Here is a 24,832-nt window from a genome sequence, read left to right on the forward strand (position 1 = left end):
ATGAAAAAAATCTCTTTGTCCGCTATAAATTTGCGGGAAGATGTTTGCAATGACTCTCTCTCTCTCTCTCTCTCTCTCTCTCTCTCTCGCTCTCATTTATGAGGAAGCACATCTTCCCTGTTGGCTGATCGCCCTCATTGAACACTTCTTTTGCAGTGTCAGGATCTCGTGTCCCAGACCTCGTCTCCTCTCAGTCACTCAGACTCCTACACTCGTTCTATGGATCCGCTGTTGCCCGCAGGGGATTCTGGGAGGAGGAGAGGACCCGACTCCGAGTATGACGTGTTCACCCGACAGCGGCCCAACGACAGAACACAACCACAAGTGAGTCAAACTCACCGATTCCTTTCCGCTTCTGCTCAGATGAGGCACATTTTGGTCGGTTTATCCTAAAAGAGTTCTCTTCCGCCCTGAAGGAGAAATATGAGGAGCGTCAGCGGGAACCTCGTCTGACCTTACGACCCCCGAGTCTGGCGGCTCCGTACACACCGGTCCAGAACTGGCACCACCAGCCCGAGAAGCTCATCTTCGAATCGTGCGGTTACGAGGCCAATGTAATCATATTTCTTCCCTTGATGGTGTTTAGATGTGATTTTACCAGACCAACTGAAATCTCTCTCTCTCTCTCTCTCTCTCTCTCTCTCTCTCTCTCTCTCTCTCTCTCTCTCTCTCTCTCTCTCTCTCTCTCTCTCTCTCTCTCTCTCTCTCTCTCTCTCTCTCTCTCTCTCTCTCTCTCTCTCTCTCTCTCTCTCTCTCTCTCTCTCTCTCTCTCTCTCTCTCTCTCTCTCTCTCTCTCTCTCTCTCTCTCTCTCTCTCGTTCTGCAGTATCTGGGCTCGATGCTCATTAAAGAACTGAGAGGAACGGAGTCGACGCAGGACGCCTGTGCTAAAATGAGGGTAGGTGTTCACTCAGGTGTTCTTCAGCCAGAGAGAGCTCAAGGTCTCCTGTGAGCGTCTCGCCAGGACACTGAGATCATCATTATATTTTGGAACGGGCAGCCGTGTCAGGGAAAACTGCCACCCATGCGAGTCCTCTACAGGACACTAGCGCAAAAAAAGACCGTTTCATAATAGATACAGAGGTCTGTCCAGAAAGTGGAAAATGAAAGTGTGTGTGGCAGACTGCAGATTTGCACTTTAAGGGCTGTTTTTGATAAGCACTCATGTACGTTGGGGTTTAAATGGTTAAATAATTCAGCAGAACTGTTTGCTCAGCCGGTCACTGCAGAGATGTAGTCGGGCCAGAGTGATGCTTTTAATCAAGAGAGCCAGCCAGAGAATTTTGTTTTTTTCTGTACTAAGTAAATGATAAAAGAAGGGCATTAAATGTATGTCCTTTAAATATTAGCACTGGCTATTGGTGAATATTACAATGAAACTGGTCAGATTTCAATCTTAAAAATAAATAAATGAATATAAAATATATTAATATATAAAAGAAGAGAAAATATCCTCATTTTACATAGTAATATTAATAATAAAACGTTAATAATAATAAAAGTTGACCTCCTTCGCGCACGTACGTTTGAGCTTCTCTTTTTAATGGCGGCTGACGGAGCGCTCGCCCCCTGCTGCTCGACCCCTGCGTGACCGCAGACGTGGAGTAAAGGATCGGGCTTAGGATGGCCAATGCTAAATCGGCCCCGATATCGATCCTTGAGGTTGACTCGGGTCATCCCTAATTTAAATACTGTAAAGTCATCGTTCAGGCCGCTTGGATGTTTGCTAATGAACCCGAATGAGCTTTTGATCAAGAACTACTGTTTTGGTCATGAGTCATGAACTGTGGGACAAAATGAATTGTCGACCGATATATCGGACAATATTGGCCGCTAAGCGTTTAGTTTTGGCCGCTGTGTCAGAAGCAGAAGCAAGAGAGTTCTGCGGTCACTGGAGACGCACGGTCGACAAACTTTATTTCAAACTACGCTGCACTTTTCCCAGTTACCCACCTTGTCATATTCATGTCATTTTCACTGTGTGCTGCGTGTAAAATTAGTGTCTTTATTTGAAAAAATATGATTCCCAGTGCACAAATTTTCCAGATTACTGAGTGTCCTGCCGGTTACAGTGTTATAGCAAAATGGTAATAAAATATGTTGTGGTGAAATATTTGGGGCATTATATTCACAACTCTTCTATAATTTCCTCTCTCTCTCGCTCTCGCTCTCTCTCTCTCTCTCAGAGGTCGACAGAACAGATGAGGAAGATCCCCACCATCGTCCGTCCTCTCCATTACGTACAAGGGTGTGAAATTCATCGATGCTGCCAACAAGGTGATGACTTCATCCTTTTGTCGTTCGCCGAATGAAACTGAAACCCCTCTGGCTCATGGGACATCTCTGTCGGGTTGGGTTGGGTGGGGGGTGTTCTCATCGCGTCACATGAGTGATAAACTCATTTGACTTATTGAGTGACTCCTGGAGGATCCTATAGATGGGGAAAAACTGCCATATAGATATTTTTAATATGATCTCATAATTTGTCAGCAGGTTTATTAGGCTGCTGTCACTTTAAGACCTGACGCACAGATCCATTACACTGTTACACATGTTTTCTTTCTCAACTGTTTACATTCACTTAAAACATAACTGACTGTGTTTACGTGAATACTGACCAGAACATTTTGACATTATTTTGTGTGTATTTGACTGTTTAAGTGCAATAAGCAGCAAAAAATAACTCAATTTAGTGCTGAGAGGCGCTTTATGTGCCACAGTTTGGGTGTGAGGACAACATTTTCAGAAATTAGTAAAATTATGTGCAATACACGCAATCCCTCTGCAAAATTCAAGCCCTGTAACATCAACAATATTGTGAGTGAGTGAGTGAGTGAGTGAGTGAGTGAGTGAGTGAGTGAGTGAGTGAGTGAGTGAGTGAGTGAGTGAGTGAGTGAGTGAGTGAGTGAGTGAGTGAGTGAGTGAGTGAGTGAGTGAGTGTGTGAGTGAGTGTGCCTCTGCAAAATTCAAGCCCTGTAACATCAACAATATTTTGAGTGAGTGAGTGAGTGAGTGAGTGAGTGAGTGTGTGAGTGAGTGTGTGAGTGAGTGAGTGAGTGAGTGAGTGAGTGAGTGAGTGAGTGAGTGAGTGAGTGAGTGAGTGTGTGAGTGAGTGTGTGAGTGAGTGTGTGTGTGAGTGAGTGAGTGAGTGAGTGTGTGAGTGTGTGAGTGAGTGAGTGAGTGAGTGAGTGAGTGAGTGAGTGAGTGAGTGAGTGAGTGAGTGAGTGAGTGAGTGAGTGAGTGAGTGAGTGTGAGTGAGTGAGTGTGTGAGTGTGAGTGAGTGAGTGAGTGAGTGAGTGTGTGAGTGAGTGAGTGTGTGAGTGTGTGAGTGTGAGTGAGTGAGTGTGTGAGTGAGTGTGTGAGTGAGTGTGTGAGTGAGTGAGTGTGTGAGTGTGTGAGTGTGAGTGTGAGTGAGTGAGTGAGTGAGTGAGTGAGTGAGTGTGTGTGTGAGTGAGTGAGTGTGTGAGTGTGTGAGTGTGAGTGAGTGAGTGAGTGAGTGTGTGAGTGAGTGAGTGAGTGTGTGAGTGTGAGTGAGTGAGTGTGTGTGTGAGTGAGTGAGTGTGTGAGTGTGTGAGTGTGAGTGTGTGAGTGAGTGAGTGAGTGAGTGTGTGAGTGTGAGAGTGAGTGAGTGAGTGAGTGAGTGAGTGAGTGTGTGAGTGAGTGAGTGAGTGAGTGAGTGAGTGAGTGAGTGTGTGTGTGAGTGAGTGAGTGTGTGAGTGTGTGAGTGTGAGTGAGTGAGTGAGTGTGTGAGTGAGTGAGTGAGTGAGTGTTTGAGTGAGTGAGTGAGTGAGTGAGTGTGTGAGTGAGTGTTTGAGTGAGTGAGTGAGTGAGTGAGTGAGTGAGAGTGTTTGAGTGAGTGAGTGAGTGAGTGAGTGAGTGTGTGAGTGAGTGTGAGTGAGTGAGTGAGTGAGTGAGTGAGTGAGTGAGTGAGTGAGTGAGTGAGTGAGTGAGTGAGTGAGTGTGTGAGTGTGTGAGTGAGTGAGTGAGTGAGTGTGTGAGTGTGAGTGAGTGAGTGAGTGAGTGTGTGTGTGTGTGTGAGTGAGTGAGTGAGTGAGTGTGTGTGTGAGTGAGTGAGTGTGTGAGTGAGTGTGCCTCTGCAAAATTCAAGCCCTGTAACATCAACAATATTTTGAGTGAGTGAGTGAGTGTGTGAGTGTGTGAGTGTGTGTGTGAGTGAGTGAGTGTGTGAGTGTGTGTGTGAGTGAGTGAGTGAGTGAGTGAGTGAGTGAGTGAGTGAGTGAGTGAGTGAGTGTGTGAGTGAGTGAGTGTGTGAGTGAGTGAGTGTGTGACTGAGTGAGTGAGTGAGTGAGTGAGTGAGTGAGTGAGTGAGTGAGTGAGGAGGCGGGTTTGTGTGTCGCTCGCTGTCGGAGAGAAGAGAGAGAGAGAAAGAGCAGCTGGTCTCCTGTATCTATTCTGTGGAAAATTAGTATTGGAAACCTTTCAGATATTTCAGTATCAATATTGAAAAATCAATCAGCTGCCTGTTTAAAAGACTACAATTGAAAAATGTATATTACATATAAAATTCAACCCGTAAAAATGGCTAGAAATGACTGCGTTACACGCCACTGCTGAAATACACACGCTTGTGGCAGGTGTTGATGTCATATATACCTGTGTGTGTGTGTGTGTGTATATATATATATATTGCTGTGATTGCTGTTGAGGCTCTGTCTCCTAATCTGGTCTTGGTTTTGTGTGTGCAGAACATCATCGCAGAACATGAGATCCGGAACATCTCGTGTGCGGCTCAGGACCCAGAGGACCTCTGCACCTTCGCCTACATCACGAAAGATCTGCAGAGCAGCCACCATTACTGCCATGTGTTCAGCACCGTAGACGTGGTGAGACGAACACGACCAGCGCTTCAGGGGTTCTCAACTGTTGGGCTTCGGTTTCAGATCTGACTTCTGCAAAAAAAGCTGTCTCTCATGACCCATTTGAGGAGCACTGCTCATAATCATTTTTCTGGACATCGCGAGTGTCTCTCTCTCTCTCTCTCTGTGGTGTGCAGAGCGCCATGGGCCGTGTGCCAGGACTCTGATAGTATCACAAAGAGTTTTATAGGAGAGTTTGTGAGCAACAGCCCATTAAAGCGCCATTGATCATACAGCTTCCTGAACGATACAGACACTAGACCTTGAAGACTCGCAGCCAGACTCTAGTAGAGCTGCGATTAATGATTCACAAATCAACCCATTATTACAACTGATAATTGACTATTCAGGTGATTCATAAATAGCTTTTACTTTTGAGTTAAGAGGTTATATTAGGTTTCCAATAAATAACAATAAAGACAACAAACCCATCTTTTGAAAATACAGTTTCTTTTTTAACATGAAAAGTGCGATTAAGTTTTTAAGTTAAAGACAATTGAAATATTTGTTCGGTAACACTTCACAATGAGGTTTCATTAGTTAACATGAACTAAGAATGAACAATACTTCTACAGCATTTATTAATTTGAGTTCATATTAATTTCAAAATGTACTAATACGTTAATAAAATCAAATGCATTTGTTAACATTAGTTAATGCACTGTGAACTAACACGAACAAACAATAAACATTTTTTTATTAACCAACATTAACAAAGATTAATGCAGTAATATATTGCTCATTGTCAGTTCATGTTCGTTAATACATTAACTAATGCAAAAAAAATAAGCCTTATTGTAAAGTGTTACCAAATGTTCTTTTGAACTTTATATTCATCAAAGAATCCTGAAAATCACAGTATCCACACAAAATATGAAGCAGCACTGCTGTTTTCAACATTGATGATAATAATAATAAATGTTTCTTTATCACATCAGCATATTAGAATGATTTCTGAGGGATCATGTGACACTGAAGTGATGATGCTGAAATGCAGCTTTGATCACAGGAATAAATTACATTTTAAAATATATTACAATAGAATACAATGGAAGCTTGTTTCTGCCACACAATAAAAAAAATAAAGGCAATTCTAACTTTTTTTTTTAGTCACAATGAGATATAAACTCACAACTGAGAGTTATACAATCTGAATTGTGAGATACAAACTCATAATCTGTAGAAAAAAAATGCACGTCACACTCATAGATGCACTAAGAACTGCCGCTTATGTCGCTTTTCAGAGACTCAATGATGTCTAATGTGCAATTATATGAAAAGCTGCTCTTCATTACACTACTTGACATAACTAAGCGTGCCATTACACACTTTGAGTTAAACTGCCTCTTAAGCGCAGTATAATGGTGGAGGCTTGTAGAGATGTATTGATGTATGACTGTTAATGAGGCTATTTAAGAAACCTCTGAAGATGGATCGAGGTCATTTGAGCTCTTTGATAATTTCTTAATAGCCGTTTAAGCACTCCGTCATCATCATCGTTAACCGCTGCGTGTGTCTCTCCCGCCAGAACCTGACCTACGAGATCATCCTGACGCTGGGGCAGGCGTTTGAAGTGGCCTATCAGCTGGCACTGCAGGCCCAGAGGACCAGACAGCAGCAGAACACCGAGATCATCGAGACCAAGAGCAGCAGACCCACGCCCAAACCACGGGGGAGCATGCGCAAGTCAGGGGTGAGCGCGCGCACACACACACACACACACACATCCTGAGCCCTGAATCAACCCACCGGTTCGGTTCCTACACCGCATCCGCCAGTCAGGCTGCACAGGTTTTTACCGGTTGCACAAAAGAGTCGATGTTTTGGAGCATTTCAACTTAAAAGGTGAAACTAATATATTATACAGACTCATTATATGCAAAGTGAGATATTGCAAGCCTTTATTTGTTATAATTTTGATGATTATGGCTCACAGTTTATGAAAAGAAAAAAAAAATTATGTTGTGAAAAGGTTTTCATAAGCTGTAATCCATAATCATCAAAATTATAACAAATAAAGTCTTGAAATATCTCACTTTGCATGTAATGAGTCTATATAATATATTAGTTTCACCTTTTAAAGCTAGAGTAGGTAATGTTGGAGAGCTAGCCAGATTTGAAAGTGGCACCTCTTCTAAGCTCCGCCCCCTCCTGTCAGTGCTCCGTCCAAAGCTACGCCCCCCCCACAAACATGAACGCGCATCCACATTTGGAGTCAGCTGGCAGCTGCATGTACCTACCAGTGATGCGCGGGTTGATCCAAAATGAGCGGGTGCCTGCGCCCGCGGTTACGAGTCATCCAAAAATATTTTTAATGATATTCGGGTCGCGGTCGGTCGGGTCGTTTACCTTTGTAATTTATATAGTACTAGACACAATGTTCAATGAAATACATAGGTCTACACTTTATTGGCTGAATGCTCGAGGATGACGCACGAGCAGTCTGCAGAGATGACAGTGGGAAATCCTTATTTACCTTTTGAATGTTGAGCGCGTTATTAACTTTTCAAATAAAAGCTGACGCGGGACAAAATGCCCGATTTCCCAACACGTTAAACTGAGCAATGCCATTGTGCCATTTTAATAGGCTACTTTTAAACGCATATAGCTCAGTAATGTCAGTTTTATGTAACCTATTTGCTGAGAGGGGGCGGGATTTTTGTTGGGAAAGTCCGGGGAGAGACGCCGCACACGTCGATTAGGCTGGATAAACACATGCAGCATCTTAATTGTTAAGAAAATGAAACGAAATAAATGAATAAATCAAGCCTTTATTACAAAACACTAGGCTATATCATACAGCATTCTGAAAAATGCGCACCCCTAGTTCCTCCGTCTATGGCCCATGACGCGATGAGCATTTACTATTGCTACTTTAAAAAACGCGGGTCGGGTACAAATTTTCTTTCTTTTTTTTTGCGGTCCGAGTTGCGGGCGGGTTAGTTGAAAACGTCGGTCGGGTGCGGGTTGTTTATACATTGACCCGCGCATCACTGCTGTGCACGCAGTGGTGCTCGGGCACGAGACATGAAGGCATCTGATTGGTTCTTTACATTCGCACCGAATGGCAGTGATTGGTCAGAGTTTTTACTGTCCTACAGCTGCTACAGAGGTCAGATTTGTTTCATTCCTTTTTCTGAACACATAATGTATTGACTACTATCAGAATGGAAGGACCATTTCACCCAGTATAAAAAAAAATGTTTCTGAACAGGATTACCAACCCTACCTTTAAGTTGAATTACTGAAATAAATGAACTTTTATTCAAATTTTTCGAGTTTCACCTGTATAAACGAATCAATATAAAACTGAATCAAATCTGAATGGGAATGTAATCGATTTGTGGAAATTTTTAGCCAGAATACGCTGCCAATACATGAGCTACATAAACACACGCAAAGATTAAAAGCTAACTCTACTAATTATTATTGTAAGTGTTCGACTAATATAATTTGTTCTATATTTGAAAGTTAGATGTAGTGTTGTCAAAAATACGGACAACATATGTCTCTGATTGGCTACAATGATAAACGCTTCCAAAACATGTTGTAAACCGAGCACTTACACAGATACACACGGGACGGGAGCGTTTAAAAGCAGGAGTCTATCAGCAGATCCCTGATGTATCCACTGATCGACGCCTGCTTTCAAATGCTGATCACTCATAACAACAGAAAACATATTAACCCACTGAGTCCTAGAGCTCAACGATCCTCCCAAAGTCCATCTGTGTGTCTGCATTTATAGTCCAGTCAGAGCTGAATGTTTCCTTGGTTTCATCCTCTCAGTTCAGCTTCACCTTGCTGTATTCTTGTTCTAATTATTCTTTACACTTTCCATTGCTCAGTTTCCATATTTCCTTCATCTAGCTGGTCCTTTATTCATATTGCCACTTCAATAGCCCCAATTTCCATGGTTCCTCTCTTTCTATGACTTACTGGCAGATCCATATCTAGTCCACTTGTGCTGTGGTGTAACCAATCTTTTTTGCCAGCGCTTTGATAATGCGTATAGTCCTGTGGAGCCCCCTGCTGGTGCTGTGAGGAAGCACATATTCAAATGAGGCTGTGAGCACTAGATTACATACTTTTTATCATTAGGTTAGTTTAGAGACCATAAATGACTTTTTATTTCAAATAAATGCTGTTATTTTAAAGTTTCTATGGAAGCTTGTTTGCGCCACAGAATAAAAATAAAAAAAACGTAATTGCGACTTTTTTTTCTCTCACAATTGCGAGTATCCGTCTCAGAATTGCATGAAATAAAGTCACAATTGTGACATATAAAGTCAGAATTGCGAGATGTAAAGTAAACTCACAATTGTGAGATAAAAAGTCGCAATTACGGTATCTTTTAAAAAAATATATTCTTGTATATCTTCCATAAGTTTCTATTCATCAAAGAATCCTGAAAAAAGTATCACTGTTTCTAGAGAAATATTAAGCAGCACAACTGTTTTATAATAAAAGTTTCTTGAGCATCAAATCATCATATTAGAATGATTTCTGAAGGATCATGTGACACTGAAGACTGGAGTGATGATGCTGAAAATCCAGTTTTACTGTCACATGAATAAATTACATTTTACAATATATTCACATAGAAAGTTATTTTAAAGTGTACATTTTTTTTCCACAATATCACAGTTTTTACTGTATTTTTTTATCAAATAAATGCAGCTTTGGTGAGCAGAAGAGACTTTTTTCAAAAACATGAAAAGCCTTTCAACTGTATTTAGACGCAATATGGGGTTCCTTTACAATTCAATGAATACTCTGGGTTACATACACTTCAAAAACTTGATTTTACAGTCCTATTCCCCATGTACATACTATAGTAATGACAATAACTGTCTAAAAACTAGGTAATAACCCTGAACCTAGGGCTGTAAACGATTAATCGCGATTAATCGAATCCAAAATAAAAGTTTGTGTTTACATAATATATGTGTGTGTATTGTGTAGAATTTTGTATATATAAATACACACACATGCATGTATATATTTAAGAAAAATGTGTTGTTTATATATAAAATAGTTCTATTTATATATAATATAAATCATAAAAAATATATATGCAGTATATAAATGCAAATATTTCTCAAATATATACATGAACGTGTGTGTATTTATATATACAAAATGATTATACACAATACACACACATATATTATGTAAACACAAACTTTTATTTTTTTGGATTCGATTAATCGCGATTAATCGTTTACAGCCCTACCTGAACCTACACCTAAACCTAACCTTAACCCATGTAGTTTAACCTTATAGTACCAGTACTTTCTGAGGCCCCATCCACACTACTGCGTTTTCGTTTAGAAACGGAGACCTTTTGCTACGTTTGCACCTCCCGTCCAGACTACAATGGCAAAAACGAAGACCTAAAACGGAGAAGTTTAGAACCGCTGCCGACCCCGTTTTGAATCTCCGGAGGGCGTTTTAGTGGAGACGGGTCAAACGGAGGACTTTACAAACGATGACGCAGAAGCTCACGACTGGCTCTATGATTGGAAGTCATTAGTCATGGCGTATCCTTCCCTGATTCGTCAGCCACCCATCACATGACCCGTCCCCGGGAAGAAAACAAAAACAGCCTGGACAACGTAACGTTAGTGACTGCAACATGGATAACGAATTACAAGCGTTACTGTCTTTGCTAGCAGCTGTTGTGCAAATAAATTCTGCATTTTACAATGTTACAACTGCCTACATGCGCCTGTTTACACCGGCACGCGCATGCCCAGTGTTGGTGAGTGGTCACGTGATCCGCGTTTTCAGTCGTTTTAATGTGGACTGAGATCAATTCTAATACGCAGCAAAAACGCTGGTGTGGACGGAGATCGTATTCGTTTTAATTCTCCGTTTCTAAACTAAAACTCAGTAGTGTGGATGAGGCCTTAGGTAATAAAGTGCAACCTTTTGACTAATTCAAAAGTTGTTGTTGTTAACCATGAACATTGGTTTAAAAGCTTCAGGTCTCATTCAGAGGCAGTGATGCTCCTGTGAAGGAAACCTGAGGTCAGTGACGGGCTGGTGTTGACGGCTCTCGATGCTCTGCTCTTTCAGGTGGAGGCGCTGGATGCGGACGCTCACGGTCAGAGCAGTGCGTCCTGGATCATGGACTCCAAAGATCCCAAGCGCACCGTCAGCACCAAGTACGAGACCACCATATTCTGATTGGACGCCCCCCCCCCACCGCTCCCCCCTCACACCTTTTCCTTTTGCTCTGTGCCTTCACTCTCTAGATAGACCCGACCGAACTCCCTCCTCCACACGGAAGACACCTTTCACTTCTCCGTCGGTCTCGCACGGTCCTGACGCCTAGTTCTGCTCTGGCTGTCCGGCAACCCTTTCCCGAGGCCTCCGGTCTCACTCGAACAAACACATTCCCCGCCGTCCTCGTGACTCTCTGTCCTGACGTAGCCCTATAGCTTTAGGAGCCTGTAGTCGTATCGCAACCGTCCCGAAACCAAAGTATGAGTGCTGAGGACCAGAACATCTCATCAGTACCGTCATGTGACCTTCCGGTTTCAAACGTCAAGAAACTAACATTTCCTACTCCGCTCTGCTCAAAGGACTCTACCTCCATCCCTCACACTGACCGCTTTCCTTTCTCTTAACTAGTTTCTCTTTCTTTTCCTCCTTTCTGTGGTGCTCGTCTCTACCAGGCGTCGACCGCAATGATGAAGACTCTGCTCCTCTTCCTCTTCAGTTTCAGCTTAAACACCTGGACTTCACTAAACACGTAGCGTCCAATCAAAAAAACACAGCCAAGGATTACGTCAAAGGCACTTTCCATGAATATGGCACATTTTGGTGTTCTGTCCTGTATTATTATTATTTTTGAGCAATAAAGGCACAATTCACATAATATTTCAAATTAGAACGGTACGACTTTGCATAAGGTTCATTAGTTAACTACCTTAGTTAACATGAACAATACTTCTGCAGCAATAATTAATCTTAGTTCATATTAATTTCAACATTTACTAATACGTTATTAAAATCAAAGGTTGTATTTGTTAACATTAGTTAATGCACTGTGAACTAACAATGAACGGCTGGATTAGCTAACACTAATTAACATTATTAAACATTACTAACATTATTAGCTAACACTAACCAAGATTAATAAATACTGTTACAAATGTATTGTTCATTGTTAGTTCATGTTAGTTAATACATTAACTAATATTAACTAATGAACCTTATTGTAAAGTTTATTAGAACTAATAAACATGTTAGATGAGCCATTATCTAACGTAAAGATAACATGATCGCATGTACAGTCAAAATAGTGCAGAAGTGTTGTATTTGACTTGAATGAATAATTAATTGGTTAAATAATTACCAAAACTATATTTTGCGGTCTCTCATAATTGCGGTCTCTCAACACTGTATGTACTCTTTTACTATAATTTTTTCGTTAAATCATTTGGACCTTACAAATAATCTAATTTCATTTTCTATTTTTTAAGCAAATTATCATTGACTGCATGTGTCAGCTGTTCAACCCCGTTACCAAAGTTATTGTAAGACAAAAAGGATCAAACGAATATATTTATTTAACTTGGGGTAAGTTTATGAACAACCACGAACCAAAAACTAGCCAGCACATACTGAGTGAGGCTTAATTAAACTGAATCTTTATTTAGTTTTATTCTCCATTTAATTTAATTTTTTTTATAAATGTAATGTATTTAAAAAAAAAAATAATAATTTAGCACACGTCACATAATTTTTTTTTTTAACAGTATTCAAACATGTCCAAACATTTAGGAATTCATATAAAAATAATCATATTTGTATAATAATCTTCTAATATTTAGCTTGATGACCTGTGTTTGGAATGACATGAGGGAGAGTAATTGACACAAATGTCATGTTTGGCCCCATTGTGTACCTTTTTTCATGGAAAGTGCGAGTAAATGATCCGATGTTAAGCATTGTTTGTGTTCTTTTAGCTCACTGACTGACGTCTAAAAATATTATGATGGACTGTGAGGGCTAGATGGATTATTATGAGTCCTGTTATGTTTCTATGCACATCTAATTGATGCTATACATTCTGTCCATCCGAACACACTGGCAGAAGCTTCCTTCAATTGAGTTGAACTGTAAATGTTATTTTGCTGCCAGTATATGGATTTGCGTTTAGCACTGTGATATGATGTGTTGTCTTAAGTCTGAGTTCGCAGACCAGGCTGGGCCTAAATGTCTGAACCAAATCACACAGAGGCGTCTGAGCAGATCGCCAGCTCACAATGTGTCTGACGTCAAATGTAACATGGACTGCTTGATATAGGTAATCAGGTCAGGTGGTACGCGCACTAGCAGACTAAAAACAGTGTTGTAGCAAACATGGGTTCGTACAAGATCAAATGCCATCGTGGTTTAGAAAAGCTGTTTTACTTTGGGATTTATGTTCATGTATTCTTCACAAGCCTTAAAAATTTTCATGCGATCATGTAAAATATGGGTGCATTCACAAATACAGACCACTTATCAGGGGAAAAACTCACGTTCAGAATATCATGATGATATGGAAGCCCATCCGCCACATAAGAAACAAAAAAACCTGCTTTGGTAAATCATACCTGACATATCTCATAATTTCAGCTTTTATATCGTGTTTATGAGGTAGTATGCCATAATTATGAGAAGTCAAAATTGTCATAATTGACTTTTTAATGTCAGACTAAGTTTAAAGTGACATACTAAATCATGAATATGATATAAAAAGATGAAATTGACTTTTACTTCTCATAATTATATTGACTTACTAAATCATAAATTATGTAAAAAGATGAAATTGTGAGATTTAAAATCTCAAAAAGCTGAAATTGACCAGTCAAAAAGTCATAGGACAGAAGTCATAATGTCTTACTTTTTGTCAAAATTATGACTTTATATCTCGGTTACGACCTTTTATCTCATAATTTTATTTTAACCTCTTAATTATTTTACAATTATGACCTCATAAATTCAACGTTTTATGTCATAATTATGATTCACCCAAGCATTATGTTGTTTGTGTGGCTTTCATATGACGACACACTGGCAGCCAGTTTTATGAGTTGCATCTTTTACAGTCGGGACAGTTGTACAGTGATGACAGAATTAGTTCAGTATCGAAGGATGAAGTTGTGTTTGTTGACCTCTGATCCGCATCTCATCCCGTGTAACATCTCCATATCGCCTGCTGCGCTCTCTTCATCCTGAAACACGCCGGTCCGCTGCTTGTGCTGTGCGTTATTCATCTCTCTCCTCAGTCCTCTCCCTTCGGACCCCAAGACCCAGCCGTTATAATGCCTAATACTCAATGTGGATATAATATATATAATATACGATATAATGATTCACGAGCTGATTGACACGCATCCATTATAGTCCTCCTGGTCATTATCCCAAATTAAAGCCTGATGTGGGAATGACCATAGATAAATACATAGACATTAAATATTAATTACCGGTATGTACAATAGTCATCTGAGAAAGTGGGCACGGAGACGCACGAAACTAGCAGGAAATATTTTTATAAGACAACATCTGTGCAAAAGTTGTGGTCTATTCCAGTCTTAAAGGTCTAATCGGTTAGCGTGCTAACTGAAAAACACACACAGAGAACCATATATACAGTATAATTGATGTAGTTATGTCCAGGGCTTGACACTAACACCTGCCAAATGTGGACAGTGGGCGTCTAACACAGTCACTCCCACATATAATATATACATTTTTCAATTGTAGTCTTTTAAAAATGCATCTGAAATAATAAACTTTGGCAATATAGTTGTCAAAAATATAGATATACCCTCTCTCTTCTCCGACAGCGAGTGACACACAAACCCGCCTCCACTCACTCACTCACTTGTTTCACGGGGCTTGGATTTCGCCGTGGGATTCCACGTATTGGCCATAATTTGACTCATTCCCGCAGATTTTGTTCTCGCACCCAAACTGAGGCACATAAAGCCTCTCAGCACTAAAAAAAATGTTGTTTTGTTTTTTTTGCTGCTGCTTATTGCACTTAAACAGTCAAATACACACAAAATAATGTCAAAATGTGTAAACATGTTTTAAGTGAACGTATAGGAAAGTAAACGCACGTGTCACAGTGTAATGGATCCGTGCGTCAGGTCTTAAAGTGACAGCAGCCTAATAAACCTGCTGCCAAATTATTGGATCATATTAAAAAGTATCTATATGGCAATTTTTCCTCATGGTATCGATGTCAAAATTGTGGCCAGTGGAAATGCTTGAGTGGCGAGTGACTTTGGAAAACAACTAGCCGGCTGGTGAGCAAAAAAGTGAATGTCCAGCCCTGGTTATATCACATAATATTTAATGCGTAATCGAAGTCACCGTGAAATGTCATTTCTATCCCATTTTAATCGGATGCATTTCTGAGTGAAACGGGATATTCAGCACGAATATTGTAGATTATTCAGTTGTCTGAACATGCGTCAGCATTGGTAATGTATGATTTCCAGTCAGGCTAAAATATCAAGACAAGTGTTGAGCTCTTTAGGGTCCACAGGGGAGGAGATTGTGTGAGGGAAATTATTGGTACTACAGCATCTTTCTTTTCTACACCTTCTTTTCTCTTTCCTCATATCTGTTGTAAATGGTATTAGCATGTTAACCAGATCCCACACTTTATTTGTTTGATTTGTTTTAATCCCTGTGTGTGTGTGTCTCCCCGTAGCTGACCAGTGTGTCTGATGCCAAACAGAAAGGAAAGTTGGGATGACAATGACAGCATGACTGTGGATGAAGCATCACTTGTATTTCATGTGTGTGTTCGCGTGTTTATATAGTTATATGTAAGTGTGTGAAGACTACTCGCACCTGCAGTGATTTCCTCCCATCCCGTTAAACACACGAGCCAAAGACAGACTATACAACGTCCCGTCCGCTGCTCCGCCTGCACACTATTTTAACTCTCCCACACTTAACCAAACCTCTTCCTTTGAAAAACATCTTGCTTTTATCCGGCTTCAGACGTGTTCAGAGGCAGCCGTCGCTGTATCCTCACGCGATAACAAGAGCCAGTGTTGACGTTTGCTTTGCTTTGATTTCAGCCGAGTTTTGTTTTACTTTCTTTGTGAAGCGACAGTCTCACACACTCCTGTTTTATCTGTGATTTTGTCGTCTAAACTGATGGTCTTTCAACTCACAAAGTGTAGATGCTTTTATTTTGTCTGATAACTTTGAAGATAAAACCAGTTAAAAACACTGATTCTAGTTCACCAAAACACTGGCTAGAGAGTTCAGTCTTGTCTTTTGATGTCTAATTTAGATCAATCCATCCGTAAGTTGAGATGTTTGATTCTTACTGTCAGTATTTCAAGTCTTTAGTACAAACGTCTGTCAAGCTAAACGATACGGGCAAGACCATTCAAACATCAGGAATGTGAACTATGGGACGAGTTTCAATAGGAAAGGTTTGACAGAAACTCGATGCCAGTTTAATGGGAGATACTCTGTGTTGTGACGTCTTACGGTACACTATTATGATTAGTTAATAACTTTATGATGGCATGAGATTGGTACAGTCCAGATCTTGGTACTTGTAGTGACTTTTACACGTATACTGTGATTTCTAATACAAAATGATGGCGTTATTGTGACACTACAAACAGCAGCGAGTTGTTTTTATGTGTAGAGTTTCTTAATGGAACCGTTTGTCTCTTTCCTTTTAATGATTAAGTTGCAGAAAGCAGGGTATGTTTAAAAAAATAATAATGAAACCGATGAAAAGGTTTGAATTTGCATATTCATCCGTCGTAGACAAACCTGTGCTTATATTTTGTGTAGATAATAATGCATAAATATGAGGTTTAGATGGGAAATATTCCCATATGCATTTAGCCCTAGTTTACAAGGATTTTTAAGTCTGGTACTTTTTAGTTTGATTTATTTTGAATCTTCATTTTTAACATGGTACGTTAAAAATGGGTACAGTGCTAAATACAAACAGATGCTAATGCTAGCACCTGTAACAGCCGCAGTGTTTGCACAACTAATCACATTAGCGAATACAATGGTGACAGTTCAGATCGTACTCACGGCTAAATGATTAAAATATAAACAATACTGGATTGTAAAGTAATCCTGGGTGGTCTGTCTTTTGATACTTGAATGATTATGCTTTTATAGATATCTCTCTCTATATATATATGTATATGTATGTACTGTATGTATTTTTTTTCTTTGTTTACTTTTTGGTCATGTTTTTGTCATATCTAGAGAGGAACGTCTTTTTAAAGCTCAACATATCATGGTGTAAGTGAGCATGAGACTGACAATGGTATCTCTGAGAGACCTTGCCACAGAATCAAAGAGAACGATTGTAAATAATCTTGGGCTTCCAGTCTTTTTTATGATTATTATTTTTCATAATTGTACATCCAATAAATGAAGAGATGATATCCAGTGTCATGTCATTTTTTTTTATCCATAACTTTAAGCACCAAATGAAGGTTCTTGCACAAATGTCCAAGACATTAGGACTTCAGCTCATCTTATTTTAGGACAAACATTAACTTTACTTTCTGTATTTTAAGTTTTTCTGCAAATAACAGGCGGAAATCAAAGATCTTCAAGTTGCAAAAGTTTTATTCAAAAACATTGAGGGACAGAAATTCCCCCATTTTTAGACCTGCAAGGTGTTAAATGAACACTTGGACACAGTATATTAATGATCTGTATTACAGAAAGACACAGAAACAATTTCACTCGACAGTTTCACACAACAATTTAAATATTTCCCAGACAACAACATGCACAATTTTTACAATATCAGAAAATGTGATTTTACAAGCTTGACAACAAAATAGTTTTAAGAGTGATTATAATGTCAGATGTGTTTCCTTGAGGGTTGACAAATGTACCACAAAAATATACAATCAGATATTTTTTCTTTGGACAATGTCAGTCTTTGACAATTGACATTACCGCTGTGCCAATATTTGTGTGCTGAAACTTTTTTGCTTTTTGTATTTTTGTTGTCTGTTGTGTTTTTATGTTAAATGATTCATGTGCTTCTAAAATTGTGAAATCAACTAATTGGCAACAAGTAATGGCTCATTCTTCTTCTTTTTTTGTGTGCTTTTGCTATTTTTATCATTTTGCCAGTGAAGAAAACCACACATATTGTGCTTAAAAAAACAGCAGCAAATTCATAACCATTTACCAGGCTAAACTTGGTAATTTCATGAGATCTGGGGCCATATAAACACATATGACTGTCTTTTCGTTGAAAAAATAATAATAATTATGAACCTGATTTTTAAAATAGTTAGTCTTGAAAAATAAAAAAAGTCATAACATGACTGACTTGTAATACTACTCTAAGGTGATTATGCAACAGACCCTAAATTTAACTTAAATTAATTTTGGTTGCTCTTTTTCTCTTATCATTAAATGTTCTTAGATTGAAAAGTGTTTATGAATAAAGTGAATGTATTGATCTGGTTTGGAAATCGAGACCGCCGCTGCATTGTAACAGTCTGAATCCAACTGAAATTTCAAGCATAGAAACAAACATATGCGCGCTGGTCCCATGTACATTCATTTGACATTTTTCCTTTCTGTACATTTTATATTAACCATCATTATTGTTTCTCAATTAAACCGCTACGCATCTCAATCAGTCAGCTGCAAATCACTGGTAAACTTTGTAATCCAAATACCCTCCTTGTTAATGAAAAGATCTCATTGCCCTCCAATTATTAAACAGTGGTCACGGAGAGCAAAGGGTTGTACACTTTCTTCCCATCTACTGAACGGGTCCCGTGAGCCAGGAGCTCCTGAATGGTGATCCAGTTGTCCAGGATGCGTCGGCTGCGTTTCTTCATACTCTTTTTCTGGCTCAGCTCGAGTATGGAAGCCTGTCCCTGCGGTCCGGAGTCTTGCTCCTTCTCTTTCTCTCGCAGGAAGTCCAGTCGGCTCTGCATCATGAACTCGCGGCGTCGCCGTTGCTCCCGAGCTCTCAGAAGCTGCTGCTTGCGTTCCTCCTTGCTCCAATAGCGTCCCATCTTCATTTCGCTCACCGCGTCGTCGTCCGTGGTCATCCCACTGCGCTCCTCCCGAATCTTCATGGCGCGAGCCTTTAGCAAACGGTCTCTTACCGGACGCTTCGCCACGTAGCGTGAGCCGTCGCTGCGGATCTTTACCTTCCACTCCATCCGAGGTGAAGACGGAGGCAGCGTAGCTGGTATAATCAAAGAAGCTGCGGTGGATTCTCTGTTTGCACACGTTATTGTGCTGGAGTGAGCAGGGACCGGTTCAGGGGTGTCCCGAACCTCTGCACTGTCAATGTCCCTCAACTGCATGCAACTCTGGTAGCGTTGAGGCAGCGTGGTGCTGCAGTGGCGTCGGGACAGGTACGGACTGTTTTCCGCACTCCTTCCCCCTTTCACTATCCCGGGAGTGAGAGTCCCATTAGCATGGGACCCCCTTCGTCCTCCATCCAAGCCCTTCCTGCTGCTGCCGCCATTACGAGACACTGACCGAAGCCTTGTTGCGGGATTAGAGTCTCTGTTGTCCCCGAGTTCTTCACTCTTTTTCTTGGCATCTGATGAGGAAGGTGTGTTTGGATTCTTGCTTGTCCTGTGACGGGGCGTCCGCGGCCGCATGGTTGCGGAGGCACTGGAATCTCCCGCCGCGGAGGGCGACGGGTATCGTTCGCTAGCCAGAGGTGTGCTTCTGCAGCTTTCCCCGCCCGTGTTATAGGCGCTAGTGCTCTCCTTGTCAGAGCGTTCCCTTTCTGGGATCTCGTTGATGTCTGACAGTTCATGGTGGATCGCCTCTGCACCTCCACACCTCGCCTTTGCTCCTTTCTCTTCATCGTCCTCTTCGTCAGCTGGCCAGACCTTCAGGCAGCGTTGGCGCAACTGATTCATCTTTTGAGCCCGCAAAACATTGCGCCACTTGAACTCCAGGTGACGTATTTCCTCATCGAGAAGGGAAATCTCGTGCTGCATCAGGCTCTCGTTACAATTCATGTCTACAGGAACGCCTCCTCCTGCGCCATGGTTCCTCCCGTCCAAAAGAAGAAATGCGTTTCCATTCTTCTCGTAAAGGCACCGGATCTCCAGTAGCTCTCGGTAACGTTCATATTCCTCTTCAGTTAAACCTGGCATGAGCCCTCTGCTGGTCACTGAGCCCAGTGTTTCGGGGACCCCGTGATCCGCCGCTCCCACCCCATCCGGCCCTAGCAGCGAGTCGTTGCTGTAGTGAAACTCCCATCCGTGCTGAGCAGCGCGAAACTTGCGCAAACTGCCGGGTGTGTTGGTGGCATTGGTGGTGCATGCACTGGTGGGATCATCCGCCAGCTCGGAGGACTCTTCACAGCGCGTGCTCTCATCTGTGCGACCCACCCCGCTGTCCAGCTCCTGGCTGTTATTGAGGGCAGTGTGCCACAAGTTGGGGCGACCACCTCGGATCCCACTGATGTCACTCAGCAAGGAGCTCGCTTTCCTTTGGTGTTGAGGACTGGGCAAGTTAGAGGCGTTTTCCAAGTCCTCTAGATCCAGGCCCACACTCAACTCCAGATCCAGATCATCAGCCTCATTCTTCCAAGATTTGTATTGTTGAATATAAAAAAACAAGAAGAAATAAATCAAATTAGCAAAATACTTGATAATTCACGCTGCACTCTTAGAAGAAAAGGTTCAATGGGTCTTTATATTGAACCCTAGGGTTCTTAACTCAATTTTATGCCAAAAGGTTCTATATAAGAAGTTTCTTAAATTATTGAATAATAATTACATTTTTAAAAGTTATTTAAAAAAATTCTAGTGATAAAGCATGTTTACGAGATGTTTAATGATGATACCCTTAAATGTTCTGAGGCAAATTCACACTGCAATGAAAAATGCCAACGAACACCAACAAACAAGTTGGCTGTTGGGTTTAGGATTTTAATAAAATAACTAATGTTCACATTGACACAACAGACACCGACAAACACGAATTTGAGTGAAAATAAACCCTGACCAACACCAAGAGACGGCAACAGGGGTAACGTATGGAGTCAATATAATGCCACATAGTTTCGCAAAATAAAATAAGGTTTTGCAAATCAAAAATAAAGTGTTGAGCAAAAAAAAGAAGTTTTGATCACAAAAATAAAGAATGGCAAAGGTGAAAAAAAGTATTGAGGGAAAAATAAGTTTTGCAAACAAAAATAAAGATTTGCAAAATAAAATAAAGTACTGCGAAGAGATAGATATAATAAATCAATGACGGCTGTAATCCTATTTTATCTCTGCAACATATTTAACAGTCACACCTACTAAGTTATTTGCAACGCTGCTTTTATTCTGCGTTTCAGTCGAGTGTGTGCTCGCAATACTTTATTTTTGTGAGCAAAACTTGTTTTTTTTACAGTAGGCACTGTATGCAGAGAAACTTGCTTAAAAAACCTTCTGATTGGTCAACAGCAGACACTCCCTGTTTGAACAGCAGAGGGCAGTGTTTGTCAATGCAAGCTGGTCTTTGGACGCTGTAACTGATTGTGGGGTCTTTTCCCATCTGTTGTAGGAGGCCTTTAAATGTGAGAGGTTTCTCAAATGAGCCACCTGTGCTGGGGAATACACTGGCCCAAGGGCTCACACACACCATCTGGACCTTCCATACTCACACACACACACTTGTGTGCTACTGACCCCAAATCCTAAAACTGTACAATCAGTGACTATTTCCCAATTGACCATTCACTGTTCATTTGTTCTTTTTCTCATCTCTTGTTTTAATGATTTTCTGTTTTTAAAGGATCTCAATTATATTTGAACGTTGTGCCAAACCCTATGATACAGCTGACAGATTTCTAGAGACAAATATTGAATTTGATTAAAGATGGAGTTTAATTTTAGGACTGGACCCAAATGAGTTTTATTTTATTAAAAAGCTTTTTGTATCTTCATTGGCTATAAACTTGTATGTTCAAAATCAGCCTCCTCAGTTTATCATGATTATTATATGCAAATAAGATGCTTTTTTTTTTTTTGCGATCTTTATTACCTTGTTCACTTGTACAGCTTTTGTGTCAAATAGCATCATGGTAAATTAACTTCATAAACATGCCTCAGACTTCAAATGCTGGTTTGGTCTATTTGTATTCATGAACTGGGTGATTCCTTGGGGGGGTTTGCATTATGTTTTATTTAAATATTTACCAGTGGGATACGGACTGTTGCTATGGCTTCCACAAGGGCTAAATATGATAAATCTGGTTGTTAAAGCATGCTGACAGACCATGAGGTTTGGGACCAATCAATGAAGAGACTCACACGCAGAAAGAAGAAACTGTATTGAGACGTTATTTTGATTCTCGCACATTTAAGCTGACCTTCAATTTCAGTGCGTTGGATGAAACTAATTTTGTTTCGTTATTTGATCACACTGCCAATATTAAGATGTTTTATACAAAATTGCAAAATAACGGTTTCCAAAATGATAATTAGATGTCACTCACTTAATCTGCAATGTAATGTGGTCATGTGATATTGTTTGAAATGTTTATCATGGACTAATCCCTACGTTTCCACATACTAAAAAGAAAGCCTATAGGCAGTGTATACTAGTGTTCAGTTATAGACACTCTTCCGTTCCGAACAAAGCCGATGTCTCAGACTGCCATTGGAAATGTGTAATAAAATGGATATTGTGACTCACTTGTGTATTATGGGATGTCCTGTAAGTGTGTCTCTCTCTAAAGTGTGACCTTGAGTAGAACAAAAGACTGCCAAACCATGTCCTAATCTCTCCTTGGGTTTTTTTCTCTCTTCCATTCTCTCCATTTATTTCCTCGTCTGGGTCTTTTGTCCTTCTCTGCCCTTTTCTGTCTGCTTTCATTTGTAAACGGAGAACAGAACGAAGCCATGTGTTCACCTGTACACTATAACACATTTGTCTGTTACTGCTTGAATGAGCAGACCACACCACACTTCACGTAATGTCTGAATATCAAATTAGTTGTCATTAATGGCTTCAGTAATTCACTAAACATTCGCCATGTGCTGCTACTAAATCTACAGCAAAAGAAATGCTATTTACTCGAGTTATGAGTTTGTGCTCTAGATGTGAATGTGGCGACTGGTGAGATAAAGACTGAATGCTGCAAAACTATTCAAAAGATAATAAATAGACAACATGTTTTTCATTTTGGACGTCTCCTGCTTCAATAAGAAAGTTCTGTATGAAAGCGATTAACTTAATTGAATGAAGCGATGATATCTGACTTCTGTTTATGAATGCACGGCGAGTCTCACCTCGACGTCTGGCCGGGCCAGTAGCAGAGAGATGTTGGTGCTGTCCTCTCTGGTCAGGATGGCCACTGCCTCCTCTCGGTTCTGGACATCCATCCCGTTTATCTGAACACAGATACACATTAACAACATTTCACATCACAGAGGATTTCTGTGCTTATGAGTTTACATAACCCTTGCATCTGTATTTTGTATTATTATTATTGTTTCGTAAATCTAAAGAACCAGTATATAATCTTTTGAACATTGATTATGTAATTTCAGGTTTGTTTTTATTTTTTTTTTATTTATTTTTCTGTGGAATAAAAGTAAATATGTCAAATAGGTTCTTCAGGAATGTATGATTCATCTTATTAGGATCCCTCTTATTTTAGAAACAATGATAAACGTCTTATGGAATCTGGAAGGGTTATGTATAAGCAGAAAATACAACAATATGATTTTACCAAGTAGAATCAACATCTAGTTGCTCATTATTCAAAAGAACGATTGCACCGATATGAACAGTTTGGCCGACACCGATAATTCTTAACCGATAACCGATATATTGGTAGATAAATCTAAATCCAAATTTTTATAAGTTTTGAGAGCCTGATTACAAAAACAAAAGTCTCATCATTAAAACCCATATCCCAAACACACAATTATAATGATGTTCTTATTATAATTTCATGCCGCCTATATGAAGGACTTGCGCTGCAAATGTTGCACTTTACTGTAGTTTCCATTTTTGGAAAAAAATCATATTTGAAGCTATTCAAAACCATTATTGGTTGGATAAGTGTCTCAGCTGTTGGAAATAATACATTTATCGGCTTTAATGTATCGGCCAAATTTTCTTATCGGGCCGATAATAATAACGTTAAAAATGAACATGTATCGGCCGATACCGATATAGTGGCCGATATATCGTGTGCATCCCTATTTTTAAGCCACCAACCTTAAACCATACTCTAAAATTTGATTGATATCAAGAAGTTGATCATTATTGGACCACTTGTGAATTGTCGTTCATCTGTTTTCAGACGGATAATAACATCGCTTGGCTTCAGTTACCTGCAGTATTCGGTCTCCCTCGCGGATTCGGCCGTCCTTGGCAGCAATGCTATTGGGGTTGACCTGCAATGATGATACAGAATCAGTGCCGGCGACGGGATGGTTGCTGCATACAACAATACTATTTCTGCTATATAAATATATAACACAAATAAACGTTTAAAACAAAAATTTACATAGTGTCAATTTATATATCTCCCTGTAGGGGCAAGTGCTCCCAAACAGTCAAAACATAAAAAAAAAATGAAAGTGGATATTTTAATTCTACACACCCCTGTTAAAATAGCGGGTTTTGTGATGTAAACAATGACACAAAGATAAATCATATCAGAACTTTAGCATATTTAATGCAATGCCACTGAAAATCAAAGTGACACATTTGGGAGAATGGATATATCAGAAAAAACGTTGATCAGTCACTTTAGCTTAAGACAGGGTTGTGTGTGTTTTTACATTAGCTTGATGATTAGTTCGTTCTGAACACACTCACATATCCAATTATAAAAGGGGGTGCACACTTTTGCAGGTAGCTCAAAGTTTTTATTTTTATATTATTTCTCTGAAATGTGTCACTTTGGTCTTCAGTGGCAATAAGTCGCAAAAAGGA

The 24,832-nt window shown here is 40.1% G+C and overlaps 2 protein-coding genes across 5 annotated transcripts in view; one reads left to right on the plus strand and one right to left on the minus strand.

The window, feature by feature from the left end:
• LOC306986033 (ankyrin repeat and SAM domain-containing protein 1A) overlaps positions 1–12,587 on the plus strand; it is a 112,117-nt gene extending 99,530 nt beyond the window's left edge. The window contains 8 exon segments of the mRNA XM_079588874.1: positions 157–324; positions 417–554; positions 826–897; positions 2,186–2,221; positions 2,223–2,276; positions 4,706–4,843; positions 6,405–6,569; positions 10,958–12,587. Coding sequence (XP_079445000.1) covers positions 157–324; positions 417–554; positions 826–897; positions 2,186–2,221; positions 2,223–2,276; positions 4,706–4,843; positions 6,405–6,569; positions 10,958–11,068 — 882 coding nt within the window. The 3' untranslated portion in view covers positions 11,069–12,587.
• Positions 12,588–17,545: 4,958 nt separating this feature from the next.
• The window catches only part of LOC306985351 (PDZ domain-containing protein 4), a 44,442-nt gene continuing 37,155 nt past the window's right edge, over positions 17,546–24,832 (minus strand). For 2 of the 4 annotated variants that reach the window (XM_079587506.1, XM_079587508.1), the window contains exons 5-8: positions 24,226–24,288; positions 23,173–23,274; positions 21,325–21,447; positions 17,546–20,472 (exon numbers count right to left, since the gene is read on the minus strand). In XM_079587506.1, coding sequence (XP_079443632.1) covers positions 18,628–20,472; positions 21,325–21,447; positions 23,173–23,274; positions 24,226–24,288 — 2,133 coding nt within the window. In that variant the 3' untranslated portion in view covers positions 17,546–18,627. The remainder of the gene's footprint in view (positions 20,473–21,324; positions 21,448–23,172; positions 23,275–24,225; positions 24,289–24,832) is intronic. The other 2 variants (XM_079587507.1, XM_079587509.1) reach the window with 1 other exon arrangement.

This window comes from Phoxinus phoxinus (genome assembly GCF_949152265.1).
Source record: "Phoxinus phoxinus genome assembly, chromosome: 18".
Classification (NCBI taxonomy): Eukaryota; Metazoa; Chordata; class Actinopteri; order Cypriniformes; family Leuciscidae; genus Phoxinus; species Phoxinus phoxinus.